General features: G+C 51.0%; 1 protein-coding gene across 1 annotated transcript in view; it reads right to left on the bottom strand.

Moving 5' to 3' along the window:
* Positions 1–471: 471 nt before the first annotated feature.
* Eng (endoglin) overlaps positions 472–16,218 on the bottom strand; it is a 37,599-nt gene continuing 21,852 nt past the window's right edge. The window contains exons 3-15 of the mRNA XM_041675166.1: positions 14,565–14,702; positions 12,746–12,911; positions 11,736–11,901; positions 11,193–11,319; positions 10,420–10,594; positions 10,120–10,262; positions 5,133–5,270; positions 4,873–4,911; positions 4,287–4,409; positions 3,681–3,932; positions 2,512–2,566; positions 1,383–1,484; positions 472–1,238 (exon numbers count right to left, since the gene is read on the bottom strand). Of these exons, the coding sequence (XP_041531100.1) occupies positions 1,114–1,238; positions 1,383–1,484; positions 2,512–2,566; positions 3,681–3,932; positions 4,287–4,409; positions 4,873–4,911; positions 5,133–5,270; positions 10,120–10,262; positions 10,420–10,594; positions 11,193–11,319; positions 11,736–11,901; positions 12,746–12,911; positions 14,565–14,702 (1,749 nt within the window). The 3' untranslated portion in view covers positions 472–1,113. The remainder of the gene's footprint in view (positions 1,239–1,382; positions 1,485–2,511; positions 2,567–3,680; positions 3,933–4,286; positions 4,410–4,872; positions 4,912–5,132; positions 5,271–10,119; positions 10,263–10,419; positions 10,595–11,192; positions 11,320–11,735; positions 11,902–12,745; positions 12,912–14,564; positions 14,703–16,218) is intronic.

Here is a 16,218-nt window from a genome sequence, read left to right as displayed (position 1 = left end):
GGATAGGCTCCAAAGCTACAGAAAAACCCAGTCTGAAAACCAAAAGAAAGGAAAAGAAATGACTGGCCCAGTGTTTGTCTGCCACACACAAAAGAGTGCTTTGCAACCCCCCACCCACCCACTGTGTGTTCAAGCTGTATGCCCATCTTATCTGCAGGGGAGGGTGGCTGGCTTCCAGAAACCATGGAGCTGTCCCCAGGCCCATTGTGGAGAAGAGACATGTTCAGGATTAGAATCCAGAGCTTTATAGGGGTAGCTGTGTCCCAAACCCCAGAGACTGTAGGCAGGGCTAAGTGTTTGGTTCTGCAGCCTCTGTCCCAGAGTCAGGCCACCAAATGAGCAGCAGAGGAGACCGGTTTCTTCTGAGCATGTGCTTGCCCATCTGCTACCGGGCCATCCCAATGGATGTGCAGCCCTGTCCTGTCATAATGGCCCTTCCCCTTTTCCCAGGACGACCCCAAGGGACACTGGTTTCATGTCTGATTTATTGGTGAATATACAGGGCTTGGCCCAGGACCAGCAGCCTGGCCACTCACCTCCTGCTGCCCCCGTCCAATGGATGGGCTGGGAGGAGGTCTCTGGCATTTCTGGGAGGAACTGGGCCCCCCCACCCCACTGTTCTTGCCATCTTCTGAGGTTCCCCTCCCCAAGCTGAGCAACCCTCAGCTTCTGTTTCCCCACCAAAGTTGTGCCAGTCCAGGTGAAGAGACCACTAGGGCCAGATGCAGGTGGCTCTGGCTGCCCTGGGCTAGCATGTCTGGAGTTCTTGCCTCCCACCCTGCCCAGTTAACCAGCACAGGATCCAGCTTGAAGGCAGCTACGTTAGTTTCTACTCAATGCACAGGGCAGTGCTGTGTCTCTCTGTAGTCCTGGGCAGTCATACCCCAGAGCCCCTGGGTTGGATAGTTCTGTGAAGCAGGGTTCCAGGCTGGAGTCTCCACTGGCAACAAGCCTCTGATGTGAGGTGCAGGGGGCATGCTCCATCCTCGGCTGAGCAGAGGTGTTTGGTTTCTGGGACAAGTTCATGGCCAGTGGTTCCCAGCTTGCGGCTGCTCAGTCTTTACTGCAGGGTGAGGACTGGCTTGGGGGGGTTCCGAGGCTTCAGGCTGGGCACTATGCCATGCTGCTGGTGGAGCAGGGGGTGCTCTGGGTGCTCCCGATGCTGTGGTTGGTACTGCTGCTCTCAGAGGAGGCCGGGGCAGCCACTGCCACCACGGGCTCCCGCTTGCTGGGGGCACCTGAGGGGCGTGGGCGGGTTGGAGGTCAGGGTCCCAGTTAGGACTCCCCGCTCCCCCAGAGGCTTCACTGAGCATGCCCCAGGGCTGTGTGGAGGGGCCCTGAGTGCTCATAGTAGGGATGGGGTGGGGGATTGGGGTACTCACGTGTGTGAGAATAGATGTACCAGAGTGCAGCTGTAAGCAGGGCCCCAATGAGGAAGGCACCAAAGGTGATACCCAGTACAGAGGACAGGTCGAGGCCTTTGCCTGTGTGAGAGAAGAGCCAGTGGGAGTGAGTGTTGCTGCTGTACTCTGGCCTTGGGCCTGCCCCTACTCTGTCGTGTTAGCCTAGCTCACTTTTTTTTTTTTTTTTTTTGTTTTTTCGAGACAGGGTTTCTCTGTGGTTTTGGAGCCTGTCCTGGAACTAGCTCTTGTAGACCAGGCTGGTCTCGAACTCACAGAGATCCGCCTGCCTCTGCCTCCCGAGTGCTGGGATTAAAGGCGTGCGCCACCACCGCCCGGCCTAGCCTAGCTCACTTTAGTTCAGTCAGCGACCTCTGAGTTCATCTAGCACGTGGGCTCAGTGCAGTACTAAGCTGAGGACCCAGCTAGCAGAGAAACATCTTTATGGATGGTCTCATAGGTGCAAAGAATGAAAGGGGCTGCTCTGCCACGCTGTGTAACCTTAGGTGAGCCCCCACTCATCTCTGAGCCTTATGCGGGGTTCAGATGGTCCAGAGCATCGTTTGAGACTAGTAACCAGAGGTTACTGCAGCCCCCACTACTTCCACAGCCCTGTCTTCTACATGGCCCCGAGCCCTTGGTCTCTGGCTCCCTGTCTATGCAGAGGACTTAAGAGCCCTGCATTCTTTCTTGATCCTGACTGGGGGTGAGCACAAGCCATCCTAACCTACACGGCATTATCTGCCCCTAGCAGCAGGTACTGCCTTGCTTGGTGGTGCCTGGGCTCAGGGGAACAAAGAGATCACAGGGTGCCAGGCCGAAGGGGTCTCCTCCACCCTTGGGGTGTCAAGGAATGTAAGGCCTAAATCACACCTTGGGTGCCTCATGTTCCATCCAGGAAGTAAGTTCAGCAAGGTGTACCAGGGACTAAGGGGACAGATATGAGGCTTGGGAGGGGCCTGAGGACAAGAGAGCTGGCCCATGGCACTCAACAGTCCTCCTTCCTCTAGTAAGGGGCATCTGGCTGTGAGTTCCTCTGGCTTCTGGGCCTGAGAACAAGGGCTTCCCACCAGTGTCTGCTCCATCCCACTGTCCACCACTCCCGACTTACAAGACAGGTCAGGGCTTTCGATGTTCAGGCGCACGGAGATGGTCTTGGAGACTCCCTGAGGGGGGAGGAGAGTGATAGCTAAGTGGTCCAGCCTTCAGCTGGCAGCATGTGGGTCTCTGCAGCTCTGGCCTGCCACCGTTCCAAGCCCTGGCTGAGTCCTATGCCCACCTAGCTGTGGGCAAGTCCTCGGGAGGCGTGAGCTGTGTGAGAGAGAGTCTGTGCCTGCTGTGAACCGTCTCCGGCATTCCTGGAAGGCCTCTGATGCTCGTGTCTTTAGTGGGATCCCCATATCTGTTACCCTGTGCAAGCCACGAGCCACGAGCCAGGCCATCCCAGACGCCTGTTTTAGAGGCTGGAGGCTCAGGGCTTGGAAGGTGTGGCCCTCTGGTGGCCCCAGTTTCAGGAGGTTTTGAGGCCTGGAAATCTCTGTGCAGACACCTGGAGTGTTCTTGTGACTGTCAGGACTGAGGGCCTGAGAACAGAGAGTCACTGCACATGCAAAGCGGAATGGCAGGCTTTGCCGGTGTTCTTTTACGAAGCGATCTGGTTCATTGAGATTGCTCACAGGCGATCACCGCTTGGGTAGGCAGGATGCTGGAAGTGAGTGTCTTGGTGGGAAGTACTGAGAATGGTGGATGTATAGGGTGGGTGGATGAGTAGAGGGAATGGAAGGTAGGTGGATACGCGGGTGGAGGGATGGGTGGGTAAAGGGATGGATAGGTAGATAGATGCGTGGTTGGGTAGGGTACATGGATAGGTAGGTAGATTGGGGAAAGGATGGGTAGGTGGGCTGATGGATGGATAGGTGGGTGAGTGGAAGTGTGGGTTGTTTGCATGGGTGAGTGGATGGTTGGGTACATGGGTGGGCGTATGGATGAATGCTCAAACTCCTGATGGGTGGGTGGATGAATGACAGGATGGTTAAATATGCCAAGAATAAACGGATGGATGGACAGCTGTAGTTGCAGCTGTACATATATTCTAATGCCACAGATTTATCCATAAGGTAGCAGTGACTGCTCCCAATAGCTAGGCCGTCCAGCCCCATGCCTGGCTCTTGCACTGCTGGCCACCAGCTGTCTAGATCTCACTGCACCCGTCACCTCTTTATCTGCAAACCCCAGACCCAGAAGCCACCTTGAAACTAGACCTGGGCGAACTCCACTCACCTTCGACGAGGTGTTGGGCTTCAGGGCTACTTTGCAGCTGAGGGTGCCAACCGTGGGTGTGGGCACCATGTAGACATGGAAGAGGAAACTGAAGCGTGGGTCACCGTAAGGGCTTGGAGACAGCAAGCTCACACAGCTGCCCTTGGCTTCTCGGCTCTGGATGAGTTCCACCATGTCCCTTTCAGGTCCCAAATCCAGATGGCAGCTGTCTAGCTGGACTGTGACCTCAGAGGTGGATGGGGACATGCTCACCTGCACAGAGAGGGAAGGGGGACGCAGTATATGCAGAAATCCTTCACCCTTCACTGACAGAGCAAACAGGAAGGACAGTGTGACATTCCTATTTGCATTTGGAACCTGTCCTGAAATTGCTCTGTAGCCCAGGCTGGCCTCAAACTCAAAGAGATCGGCCTGCCTCTGCCTCCTGAGTGCTGGATTAAAGGTGTGCGCCACCATTACCTGGCCTGCAATTCCTTTTCGATCTATCTCTTCCACACACCTAGGCTGACCCTCACCTTCCTCTGGAAGATGAAATTCCATCTTTCCTCTAACAGTGTTGGGAACAAAGGAACCCAGACTTGAGGAGTCAAGTGGGGTGCCCCATACCTGCACGAAGCCTTGTTGGCCCAGCTTGATGGTGCTGGATTCCTGAAGGAAGTGCGGGTTGAGGTAGAAGCCCAGCTGGATAGAGAAGCGGTCCATGTTGACACTGACACATTGCACCTTTTTCTGTGAGAGGCGTGAGGAGGACAGTTTGGAAGGGTGGCAGCAGGAACTCCCTGACCCCATCCTCACCTTGTAAATAAATTCATGTTTATCAAGAACTCACTTGGCACTGGGCTAATGGAAAAAAATCCACGTATCTCAATAACTGCTCCTGAGACCCCTATGGGGTGAGTTTTCTCATGCCAAAGTTAACAGCTAATAACCTTTGAGCCTAAGGAGGGTTAAATGACTTTTCCAAGGCCACACAGCCACTACTTGCTGGATTTCAGAAATGGAAAGTGTGACCTTCTGCAGCACTACGGCCATAGTACAGAAGGGAAGACTGAAGAATACTGGAAACACAGGGCTTGTTAGGATCCAGACCCAAGTTTCCTGAGGCCAGCTCCCTGCTAGACCAGAACAAGGCCCCAGCCCCAACAGTACTCCCTGAACCAGTTGGAGAGCATGGTAGGGCTGTCCATCTTACCCGAAGGGGTGGGAAGCCTGACAGCAAACTGATGATCACCTGCAAAGACAGAGGCAAGAAGCTGGTCAGAGCCAAACAGGCCCCAGAGGATGTCCCACCTCCCAAACCCGTCTTGCAAGTCAGAAGGCCAAACAAAGCAAGATCCACACTTTGACTTCTACTGAACACTCTTCTCCGCTCCCCCAAACATCCCTCAGCCCTGAGGATCAGTAAGACACCTGACAAGGCCGGTCCCAACACCTTCCTGGCCCAGGCCGTACCTCGTTGCTGATCTCATACTCTGTCACTCTCATGCCACAGCTGGAGTAGGTGCTACGTAGGACAAAGTGGCTGTCGCTTTCTTCAGCCTGGCAGCTGCGGTCCCAGAAAGTCAGGCCTGTGATGGTGCACTTCAGAGTCTGCTCAGGGGAGACGGGTGGGTGCCATTAGGAGGCCCTGCACTTCCTCGGGCCTTGCTGTCACTACCAAAACACTAGAAGAACTGCCAACCGAGGCTGGAGAAATAGCTCAGTGGTTAAGAGCACTGGGTTCTTGCAAAAGACCCAAGTTCAGTTCCCAGCACCCAACCCATGTCAGAATGCTCACAACTGCCTGTAACTCCAGCTCTGATGAACGATTACTTCCATATCCCCTGCAGATACCCACCCTACACATACGTTAAAAAGAAGTAAAATATGGGCTGGAGAGATGGCTCAGCAGTTAAGAGCATTGACTGCTCTTCCAAAGGACCTGGGTTCATTTCCCAGAAACCACATGGCAGCTCAAAACTGTCTAGAACTCCAAGATCTGACGCCCTCACACAGACATATATGCAAGCAAAACACCAATGCACATAAAATAAAACTAAATAAAGCTGGGCGGTGGTGGCGCACACCTTTAATCCCAGCACTCGGCAGGCAGAGGCAGGCAGATCTTTGTGAGTTCGAGGCCAATCTGGTCTACAAGAGCTAGTTCCAGGACAGGCTCCAAAGCTACAGAAAACCCTGTCTGTCTTAAAAAACCAAAAATAAAATAAAACTAAATAAATTTCAAAAAAAGAAGAAAAACAAATCCTTATTTAAACTCTCTGAGGGGACATTGGATGATTTATCAAAGTTCTGAGAGAGACTTAAGAAAGGCAAGGGAAAAAATGACTCACTGGAGAATAGGCAACTAGGAGTCCTCTTTGCTTTTTCTGTTGTTCGAGAATTGAACCCATGGCGTGTGCACTCGTGAGTGTGTGTGTGTGTGTGTGTGTGTGTGTGTGTGTGCATGCGCGCATGCAGTATTTTGCCTGAATGTATGTCTGTACACCACATCTATGTAGTTCATTCAGAGGCCCAGCAGTCAAACCCTGTGGAACTGGAATCACAGATAGTTGTAAGCCATCGTGTGGTGCTGGGGATCAAACCCAGGTTTTTTGAAAGAACAGCAAATGCTTTTAACTTCTGAGCCATCTCTCCAGCTCCATCTTAATTTAAACTTTTTTTTTTTATGTTCAAAAGTTGAAAGAAGGGAGTGGAGTTGGAGAAATGCTCAGTGATTAAGAGCACTGGCTACCCTTACACAGAACCTGGGTTCACTGCCTGGCATGCACATGGCAGTGCATATCCATCTGTTACTCTCATTCCAGGGGATCTAGTGCCCTCTCCTGGTCTCCACAGGCACTGCACACATGTGGTGCACAAATTTCTATGTAGGCAAAACACCCATATACATTTTTTTTTAATTCTCCAAAAATTTGTTTAAAAAAATTAAAAGATGCTGGGGCATAATGGTGCATGTTTTTAATCTTTTTGTTATTGTTGTTTTGGTTTTTTTTTTTTGAGAAAGAGTTTCTCTGTGTATCCTTGGCTGTCTTTAAACTTGCTCTGTAGTCCAGACTGACCTCAAACTCACAAAGATTCAACTGCCTCTGCCTCTCAAGTGCTGGGATTAAGGACCTGTGCCACCCTGCTCAACAAAGATTGTGTGTGCCCATTACTTGGGTTTTTTTTTGAGTGGGGGAGTGTCTTTTTTGTTATCCATTCTACCCCAACCCCGGGAGCTGAGGACCAACCAAGGACCTTGTGCTTGCTAGGTAAGCACTCTTCCCCTAAGCTAAATCCTCAACCCTATGAGTCTTTAATCTTAATTCTTAGAAGACTGGGGCAGACAGATCTCTGTTGAGTTCAAGGCTAGTCTGGTCCACATAGCAAGTTCCACACCAGCATGGATACAAAGCCAGACACTGACTCCCAAAACAAAGCACATTAAACCCATTGTAGTGAGGCTGGGGACACAGCTCAGCAGTAGAGCACCGAATGGAAAGAGGGTAGGGGAGAAGAAACAAGTTAAAATGCAGAGAACCAAACCAAAGGGAAAATGTACACACGATATGTTTTTGTTTGGTCTGTCTCCCAAGTGCTGGGATTAAAGTCATGCACCACCACTTGGCATAAAAATGAAGATAAAATTTAAAAAATCAGGGCTGGAGAGATGGCTCAGAGGTTAAGAGCACTGACTTCTTTTCCAGAGATCCTGAGTTCAATTCCCAGCAACCACATGGTGGGTCACAACCAGCTGTAATGAGATCTGGCGCCCTCTTCTGGCCTGCAAGCAAACATGCTGCATATATAACAAATAAATCTAAAAAAAAATTCAAAAATCATACTAAAATTAAGAGACACACCAAGCCCCAGAAACAGCTGAGTCATTTTATTTATTTATTTATTTATTTTTGATTTTTTGAGACAGGGTTTCTCCGTAGCTTTTGGTTCCTGTCCTGGAACTAGCTCTTGTAGACCAGGCTGGCCTCGAACTCACAGAGATCCGCCTGCCTCTGCCTCCCGAATGCTGGGATTAAAGGCGTGCGCCACCACCGCCCGGCCAGCTGAGTTCTTAATATTCACAAAGAGCTAGGCCTTGGCTTGATGCTAAGAAAGAATCTTAATCAAAGCAATGACCGAACTCGCACGCTCCCCTCCCACACTAGCAGAGGGCTTTCTTTCAGTGTGGAAGTAGAAAGACGTGGACAAGCTCTCTCGTAAAGAGATCTGAAGATTAAATCCTGTTCCGGATTGGCATGAAAAACACCAGGCTCCAAACCACAATCCCTGAAAGACTACCCAGAGATGATCCGCACAGAGCTTGACTCAATGGGACACCTTGAGCGTGTTTACATCAGTGCGGAACTGGGTGCAGCCTACTGCCGAGTCCCCGGGGAGAGTAGCTGATATTGTGACATTAAGGACAGCTTTCCGCGCTGTACAAAGATCAGAAGCATAGGGTAGGGGGCACAGTGTGGTTACACAGCTGCAAGACTGTTCACCCGGACTGAAGGTCAGGGAGTGTGAGTTTATTTTTGCTCTCTCAAAGCTGTTGACAACAGAAGTGCCTGCAAACAAGAGTCTGACCTAGGGTGTGGTCAATTGGGATTCTGGGTACAGAGGTGGACCAAAGGTTGGAGAATTCAAGTCTGTTCCTTATATCGTGTTATGAAGTCTGTTGCCTCCCTCCTCCCCTTTTGGAGTGAAATCTATTAGTGTGTGGAAAATAAACGAGGAGGATTCAACAGTCACTGAATTTCCCTCCCAATGCTGTTCTGTTTCTGCTCTTATTTCTGTTCCTTTTGTTTAATAATTCTAATCCTCACTCTCCTGCCCTGAAGCATACGAGTTGTGTCGAAGCTGGTCTTCGGCAGTTATCCTGTGCAAGAAACAGAGAAGAGGCTTCCAAGCAACCCACAGTACAAGGTGAAGACAGGATCAGAAGTCCAAGGTCATCCTCAATTAGGTGGTGAGCTCAAGGCTAGCCTGGGCTATAGGAGACCCCATCCAGGAAAACAACAACAAACACCAAAGAAAAGAAAGAAAAAGGAAGGAAAGAAGGAAAGGGAAGGAAGGAAGACAACACAATGTTGGTAACTGTTGTCATCAGAAGGGAAAATGAAGATTTTCTCTATTCTGTGCCAGGAGTGGTTGTGCACACCTTGAATCCCACACCCAGTAGACAGGCATATATCTGTGAATATGAGGCCAGCCTGGGTTCCAGTCCAATCAGGAATACATACTAAAAGTCGTAGCAGCTCTCTCGTTCTCTCTCTCTCTCTCTCTCTATATATATATATATATATATATATATATTCCCTGTTCTTGTTGTTATATTCTAAAAAGTATGCATTTAAATTTTATGCATGTATCTATATTCTGTGTGTGTGTGTGTGTATGTGAGTGTATGGTCCACCCATTGTATGTAAACCTACACATGGGTGCATTGTGTGTGGAGGCCAGAGTCTGAAATCAGGCCTTAGGCACCTTCCACTCTTGCATGTCACTTTATTTTTAAATTTAAATTACTGTTAAGTTTGTGACATGGGTGGGGTGCATATGTGGAGGTCTGAGAGCACCAGGTGGAGTTGGTCCTCTCCACCTTTATGTGGGTTCCGGGGGACTGAACTCAGGTTAGCAGTTTATGTGACAAGTATTTTATCCACTGGGATTTCTCATTGGATTCATCCATCTTATTTTTTGAGACAGGTACACACCTCCATGCTCCCCCCACCCCCCATCAATAGGGTCTCACTGCATAGCCCTAAGTGGCCTGGAACTCACTCTTGTAGAGCAGGCTGGCCTTGAACTCACAGAGATCCGCCTGCCTCTGCCTCCCAAGAGCTGAGATTAAAAGCGTGGGCTACTATACCTAGCAAGACAGGGAGGGTCTCTTAGTGACCCAGGACCTCACTAATTGGCTAGCCTGGCTCATCAGAGAGCCTCCAGGGCCCTCAGTGCTAAGGGTTGTTTCCCATGGGTGCTGGGGATCCAAGCCCAGGTCCTCATGCTTGCACAACAGACACTGCCACCAAACACCTCTCCAGTCCCATGCATTGTTTTCTGTATTTATCAATCAGGCAAAGATCACACAGTACAAACTCCTGTGACCACCCAGCTCAGCCGGCATTGACATTAATAATGACTACCTAACATTAGCTTATCATTACTGGTATTTTGAGATTGGAGCTCATGTAGCCTAGACTATCCTCAAACTCGCTATGTAGCTGAGGATGACCTTGAAACCCCCCCTCCCATTTTCCTATATGGACCTTCTATGTCTAGCCTGAAATTCACCATCCTCCTGCCTCAGCCTCCTGGGTTCTGGGAATGCACATGCATGGGTCTGTGCTAGGCTAAAACCACATTTCACAAACGAGGAACCCGAGACTTGCCCCACTGCCTGGGTTAGGCCTAGCTGTCCACGTCGCTCCCAGAAGGAGGGGCAGGATTCACTTACCTGCACGAGTTCTTTACTGAGTTCCAGAGTCATTAAGTCATCGTCACAACTTAGCTTGAGCAGGGACAGGAGTAGCTCAGGGTTGCACCTCTCCTTGGGAGGTGTGGTCAGAGCTGGTGCAGGGGAGGACTGCGGTCTGACATCTGTGGGACCAGAGGTGGGCAGAGTGGACAGTCACCAAGCGAGCGCTGGATGGCAGATAAGGCCAGTGAGCACAGAGAAGCCGCCCGAGCTTAAAGAAGAGTGTGGCAAGCAATCTGAGGGGAGACAGAGAGGATAGGGCTGCGAGGTTGGGCTCACCACAGCTGGAGGCCCTCAGCCAGACCTCATTGGCCAGAGGGAGTTCCACAAAGGAGGCTATGGTGCTGGCGTTGAGCTTGCGGGCCTCCCCGATCAGGCCTTGGGGTGTATCTGGGAGATCGAAGCCTTTGATTTTCTTTTCTGGAAAGATCTTGATGGAGTATTCACCTGTGGTCTGAGGGCAGAGAAGGAAGCAGGGGCATCAACTGTGGCACTGCCTTCCCTTCCCTGTGCCTGACCCCTCGGGCCCTTTCTTCTCTTTGTTCTCTAACCCAGCTCAGAGTTTGTCTCTCCAGGGCCCTTCCTTGACCCAGCAGTCTAGGTTAAAGGACTCTCTGGCTCATCAATGAAAAGATTCCTGGAGGAAGTCGCCTCTAAATTAACCAGAGAAGGAAAACAGGTATTAGACAGAGGTAGAAAGTTGGGATGAACCGGTGATGGTGGCGCACGCCTTTAATCCCAGCTCTCAGGGAGGCAGACGCAGGCGGATCTCTGAGTTTGAGGCTAACCTGGTCTACAGAGAGAGTTCCAGGGCAGCCAGGACAACACAGAAACCCTGTCTCGAAAAACCGAAGAGAGAGAGAGAGAAGAAGAAGAAGAGGAGGAGGAGGAGGAGGAGGAAGGAGAAGGGAGAGAAAAAGAAGAAGAAGAAGAAGAAGAAGAAGAAGAAGAAGAAGAAGAAGAAGAAGAAAGAAGGAAGGAAGTGGAGGCTGAGATGGAATGACCATGGTGTACAGTCTCAACTTGGGGCCAGGGTGGGGTTCAAAGCTCACCAAGAACTGCATGTTGTGATTGGCATCGATGAGCCAGGACACATGTGGAGGACCCTGCAGGATAAGAATGGCGTCGGGATCCCCAGATTCACAACTCAGTTCCACATTTACGTCCACTGTCTGGGGCCTGCAGCAAGTAGAGAACCGGATCAGTGCGGATAGAGTGTAAGCGTGAGTTTGGGGACAGACCTGGTGTGTCCCTTTAAATGAGATGTCACGTATAAGTCTCGGGCATTTGAAAACTTGGGATGCTGTTTGGGAAGGCCAAAGAGGAGGCTTTGTTGGAGAATGTAGGACACTGGGGCAGGCTTTGTGTGCTCTCTGCCTCCTACTGTGGGTCAAGATACGAGCTCTCAGCTGCCTGCGACCCCCATTCTGCTTTCATGAACTCTGACCCTCTGGAACCATAAACCCAAATAAACTCTACACATTGCCTTGATCATGGTGTTTTACCACAGCCATAGAAAAGGAACTCTGCTCTTCAAGGAGGGTTAGATCTGATTGACTGGGGAGAGCCCTACCCCAGAAGGCTGGCACCCTTACCTGGTCCCAGCGCCTGGCAGAATCCTGAGGATATATGCCTCCTTGTGGCCAGTCACACCTTCCAAGGGGCAGCCTTGGACTTGGGTTGGGGCTTGAGGTTGCCATTTGAGTGTGAGGCCCATGTCCTGATTGGCTTCTGGCAAGCAGTAGGGTAGTGCCTTTGGGACTGTAGAGACAAGCATGTCAGAGAGCCCTACCCCACCTTTAGCCAAAGGCAATGTGGGAACATTTGGACAGAGCCTCACAGGTGGGGAAAATATGGAGTGTTTACCTGCCGGGTTCACACGCCTTTGTTTCCCGTGTGTTAACATGGGGTTAATGTAAGGAGTGAGCCCACAGCACATGTCAAGGATGTAGGGCCCCTCATCCCCACCCGGCACATCATGTCAGGTGACTTCCTTAATTGTTCTCCGTATTATTCTTTTGAGACACAGTGTCTTACTGACCCTGGGGTTCACCAGTTCAGCTGGACTGGCTGGCTAGGGACCCTCCTATCTCTGCCCAGTTTTGGGATTACAAGTGTATTTTACCACGACAGCTTTTCATTTGGAGCATAGGGGTCCCAGTTTGGGTGCTCACGCTTGTGTGGCAATCATACATTGAGCCCTCCCCATTTAAAGACATGGTCTCAGGTTGCCCAGGTTAGCCTTGAACTTGCTATGCTGCAGAGGATGGTCTTGAATTCCTTACTCTTCCATCTCCACCTGAGTGCTGGGATTACAGGTCTGTGCCACCATGTTCAGTCCATGGATCGTTGGAGATGGAATCCAGGGCTTAATGCTATGCACTCTACCTACCAGGAGCTACATCTCTAGCCCCTTGGGCTGGGATTTTCAGGGTCAAGAAGAAAATCCGGCATTTCTCATCTGATACTTGATAAAGAAGCAGTCACTAGCTGCAAAGGGTACCATTCAGCCGTGTGAGACTCTGGGCAAATCACGTGCCACTGTGGGCTGGTAGCTAGCTCTGCTTCCTCTGCAATTGAACCCCGAGGCACTAAAGAGGCTGACCTTGGCCCAGCTGGAGGACGATACTTTTGGGGTTATCCAGAGTCGCTATGGAGGTGATGGCGCTCTTTTTGGCTACCCACTCAAGGATCTGCTTCTTAGACATAACAGATGACAAGGCTGTGGTGCTGACTTCTGGCTCCTTGGAGAAGGTGGTCAGGTTGGGGCTCTGTGAAGACACAGAATGCTGAGTCACACCTGACTCTGCGGGTCAGGAACCAGCCTAGGGCGTCAGCTCAGGCAACAGCCAGAAAAGAGGTCAGAACCAAGAACGACAAGGCTCAGAGTTCACCAGTTAGCCCCGAGGCCCCCAGGTACCTCTTCCTGAGTAGCCATATCTGTCCCACCTCCCTTCTGCACATGAATGCTACCCAGAGGCACGCATCTGCTTGCTCATCTGTCCCAGCTGTCCCCTCACCATGAGGCAAACATAACGGCATCGTGTAGCTGCCGTCTATAACCCTCCCCGCTCTGAGGGTGTGTGAAGGAAATCTCGGTGCCCATCTGCACACATGGTAGGTGCTCCCGTTGCGTGGAGAAGGAGGGAATGGAAGGGGGAAAGGAGAGAGGCATGCGAAGTCCTAAATGGTTGAAAGACTGGTGAGGTGGTACCTGCCCTGGGAACCTCACCACTCGGGAACTAGATGGACATCATTGTTTGAAGGAATCGAAGGCAGAGAACCTTACCTAATAAATAGCAGTAGCAGCAGCAGCAACAAAGGGGAGGATCTGGAGATACGGTTGAGAGTTGAAGAGCCTCGACTGCTCTTCAACAAGACCCAGGTTCAGTTCCCAGCACCACATGGTAGCTCACAACCATCTATAATTTAGTCCTTGGGAACCTAACACTCTTCCTGGCCTCCGCAGGCACAAGGCACACATGCACACAAAACACCCAGACACATAAAATAAAATAAAGCTTAAAAAGAACCCCAAACCAAGACCAGTCCTCGGGCTGCCTGGGGACAGGGGATCTGGGTGAATCGAAGACCACATGGCCTCTTTAGACTCCCCTGGGCTCTGGTGGGCTAGGAAAGGAAACAGATTTCCTGGAGGAGGTGAGACAGAGGAGGGAAGGAGTTAGAGGAAGCAGAGCCATTGACTCCAAGTTCCTTTGAGTTGAAGTAACAGCAGCAGAAGGGCTTCAGGCTAGGTATTTAGGAGGACTGCCCGACAGCCAGAGGAGGTATAATGGAGCTCACTGCCTGTAAAAACAGTGTTCCAGCAGTGGCTGCAGAAGGTGGCCTTTGTCAGTCTCCTGGCTCACGGCCCGACACAAGGCAGGTTCCTGGCCTGTGGGTGTATGATCTGCACACAGAGGTCAAGGCTCTCGTGCGAGTGTTCAAGTAAAAAGATGCAACCTAGCTCGAAGGGGCCATTGCAGCAACCCTGCAGCCAGCGAGTTCATGTTTCAAGTGTCATTCAGTGATTGACTTGATAAGGGAAAGGGCATTCTGGGAAGGGAAGCTGGGCCTTTGTGGTTGGACTTGGGGGGGGTCCATGGTTCTTCCACCATGCTGGTCTATGTGCCCATCTCTGAGAGGGTCCTCACCTCTACTGCCCACCTTACTCTCTCTGGGATACCATCTATCCTGTGCCTACCCCCTACCCTTCCTTTATGGTGCCCTGGTACGTTGCTACATTCATCTACCTCCTGGTGCAGACTCTTGTTCTGGGTCCTATCCATCCCTGGCTGTGGAACTCGAGGCATGGCCATTTTGAATCATGGCCTCCTGAACATCAGATGCTGACTCGAGCGCAGAGCGGCATAGGCAGGCAGGGACCTCCCACAGCTGGGCTGTGGTTAGGGTCACACACTTACGTAGGCCAGTTGCAGTGGGATTTCCGGGGCCTGGAATTTCACGTTGACTCTATCGTTGGAAACAAGGACCAGGAGCACCTCTCGGGTGCCAGTGCCATTTTGCTTGGATGCCTCAAGAGTCAGCTCCACCTCTGACATCTGGGGAAGAGTCAGGGACACAGATATCTCGGTCAGATTGGCAGGGGGTGGGACAGGGATGCTTCATGTGTGGTTGACAGTCATTCCATGGGCCCTGCTTGGCTTGACTCGGCGGTTACCTGTGTAAACCTGACCATTCACACACCTAGAAAACATACGAGGGACTGGCGAGATGGTTCTGTGAACACTGCCCCCAAGCCCAACAACCTGAGTTCAATGCCCAGAACCCACACGGTGGAAGGGTAGACTCCTGCCAGCCACCCACTGCACTGATGCAGCGGCGCAAGCTCGTACAAGCGCACAGACGTGATAAGTGAATGAGTACAAATTAAAGAATAAAAGTTGGGCTTGAGAGATGGCTCAGTGGTTAAGAGCACTGCCTGCTCTTCCAAAGGTCCTGAGTTCAATTCCCAGCAACCACATGGTGGCTCACAACCATCTGTAATGAGATCCGGTGCCCTCTTCTGGCCTGCAGGCAGAGCACTGAGAATACTGTATACACAATAAATAAATACATCTTTTTTTAAAAAAAAAAGAATAAAAGTTAACACAGAAAGAAGGCATACAGAGTGAATGGATGAGGTTGGTCCCAACCAACCAAAGAGGAGGGAAAACTAATTAATATGAGTCTTAACTTCATCCAACAGTCAGAACTGCAAGACCTGTCTTCTCTTCCCTCCTCCGCCTCCTTCTGACAAGTACTTTCTCTGTGTCCAGGCTGGTCTTGAACTTTTATTATTCCCACCTACCTCAGTTCCTCAAGTGCTGGGATTTCAGGCACGTGCTGTCGCATCCACATCCACTGAGGATGGTTTCTACTGAGCACCTGGTGTAAACCAGGCCTATAAGTATCTAAATAATATTCTACGCATGGGAGCAGGGACTCCTCTAGCGTGCTCACTCCTTCTCTATTGTCCCTGCGAGGCCACTCCAATGCTAGCTCACATTGAGGCATTCCCACTTGTCCCTAGAGTTGGCCATGAGACTCAATGGCAGGTCACACGCACAGGCCTGGTTCCAGCCAAGTTTATACACGAGCCCAAGTAAACAACCTAAGAGGTAGAGACCGTTCAAATTCTCACAAATCAGGAAACTAAGTCACAAGAGAGGTGAGGTCACCTGCCCATGATTACATGGAAGGCTGGGAATGTCACACCTCTCTGTCAAGAAGAGTAAAAAGGAAGAAAAGATGGCCAGATCAAAACTAATCCAGAGTATTTTCTGAGCCCCTGGGATGGGGTGGCATTGAGGAGAGGAACAAGGGAGGAGGGCCCCCCCCCCGTTCCCCCCCCTCCTCAGGGCCTCAGAAGTTGCACGGCGGGCGTCTCTGAGAACAAAGACAATGGAAATCTCTCCAGACACAGTCTCTGTCAGTTCCAGCCAGCAGCGAGCAGCCAGACGCTGGTTCCAAGGTCTCCCCCATCAGAAAGGAGAGCACTGGTTTACCAGAGATATCAGTGGAAAGTTTTAGGGTCTGGCTGCTAATCGCCTCCTGTTGTTTCCCGACTGATGTCAC

The sequence above is a fragment of the Microtus oregoni genome, unplaced genomic scaffold (assembly GCF_018167655.1).
Source record: "Microtus oregoni isolate MIOR12 unplaced genomic scaffold, Mior012 000025F_ref0000491, whole genome shotgun sequence".
In the NCBI taxonomy this organism is placed as follows: Eukaryota; Metazoa; Chordata; class Mammalia; order Rodentia; family Cricetidae; genus Microtus; species Microtus oregoni.
The sequence above is the reverse complement of the archived record's forward strand: the minus strand, read 5'-3'. Positions and strand labels throughout refer to the sequence as shown.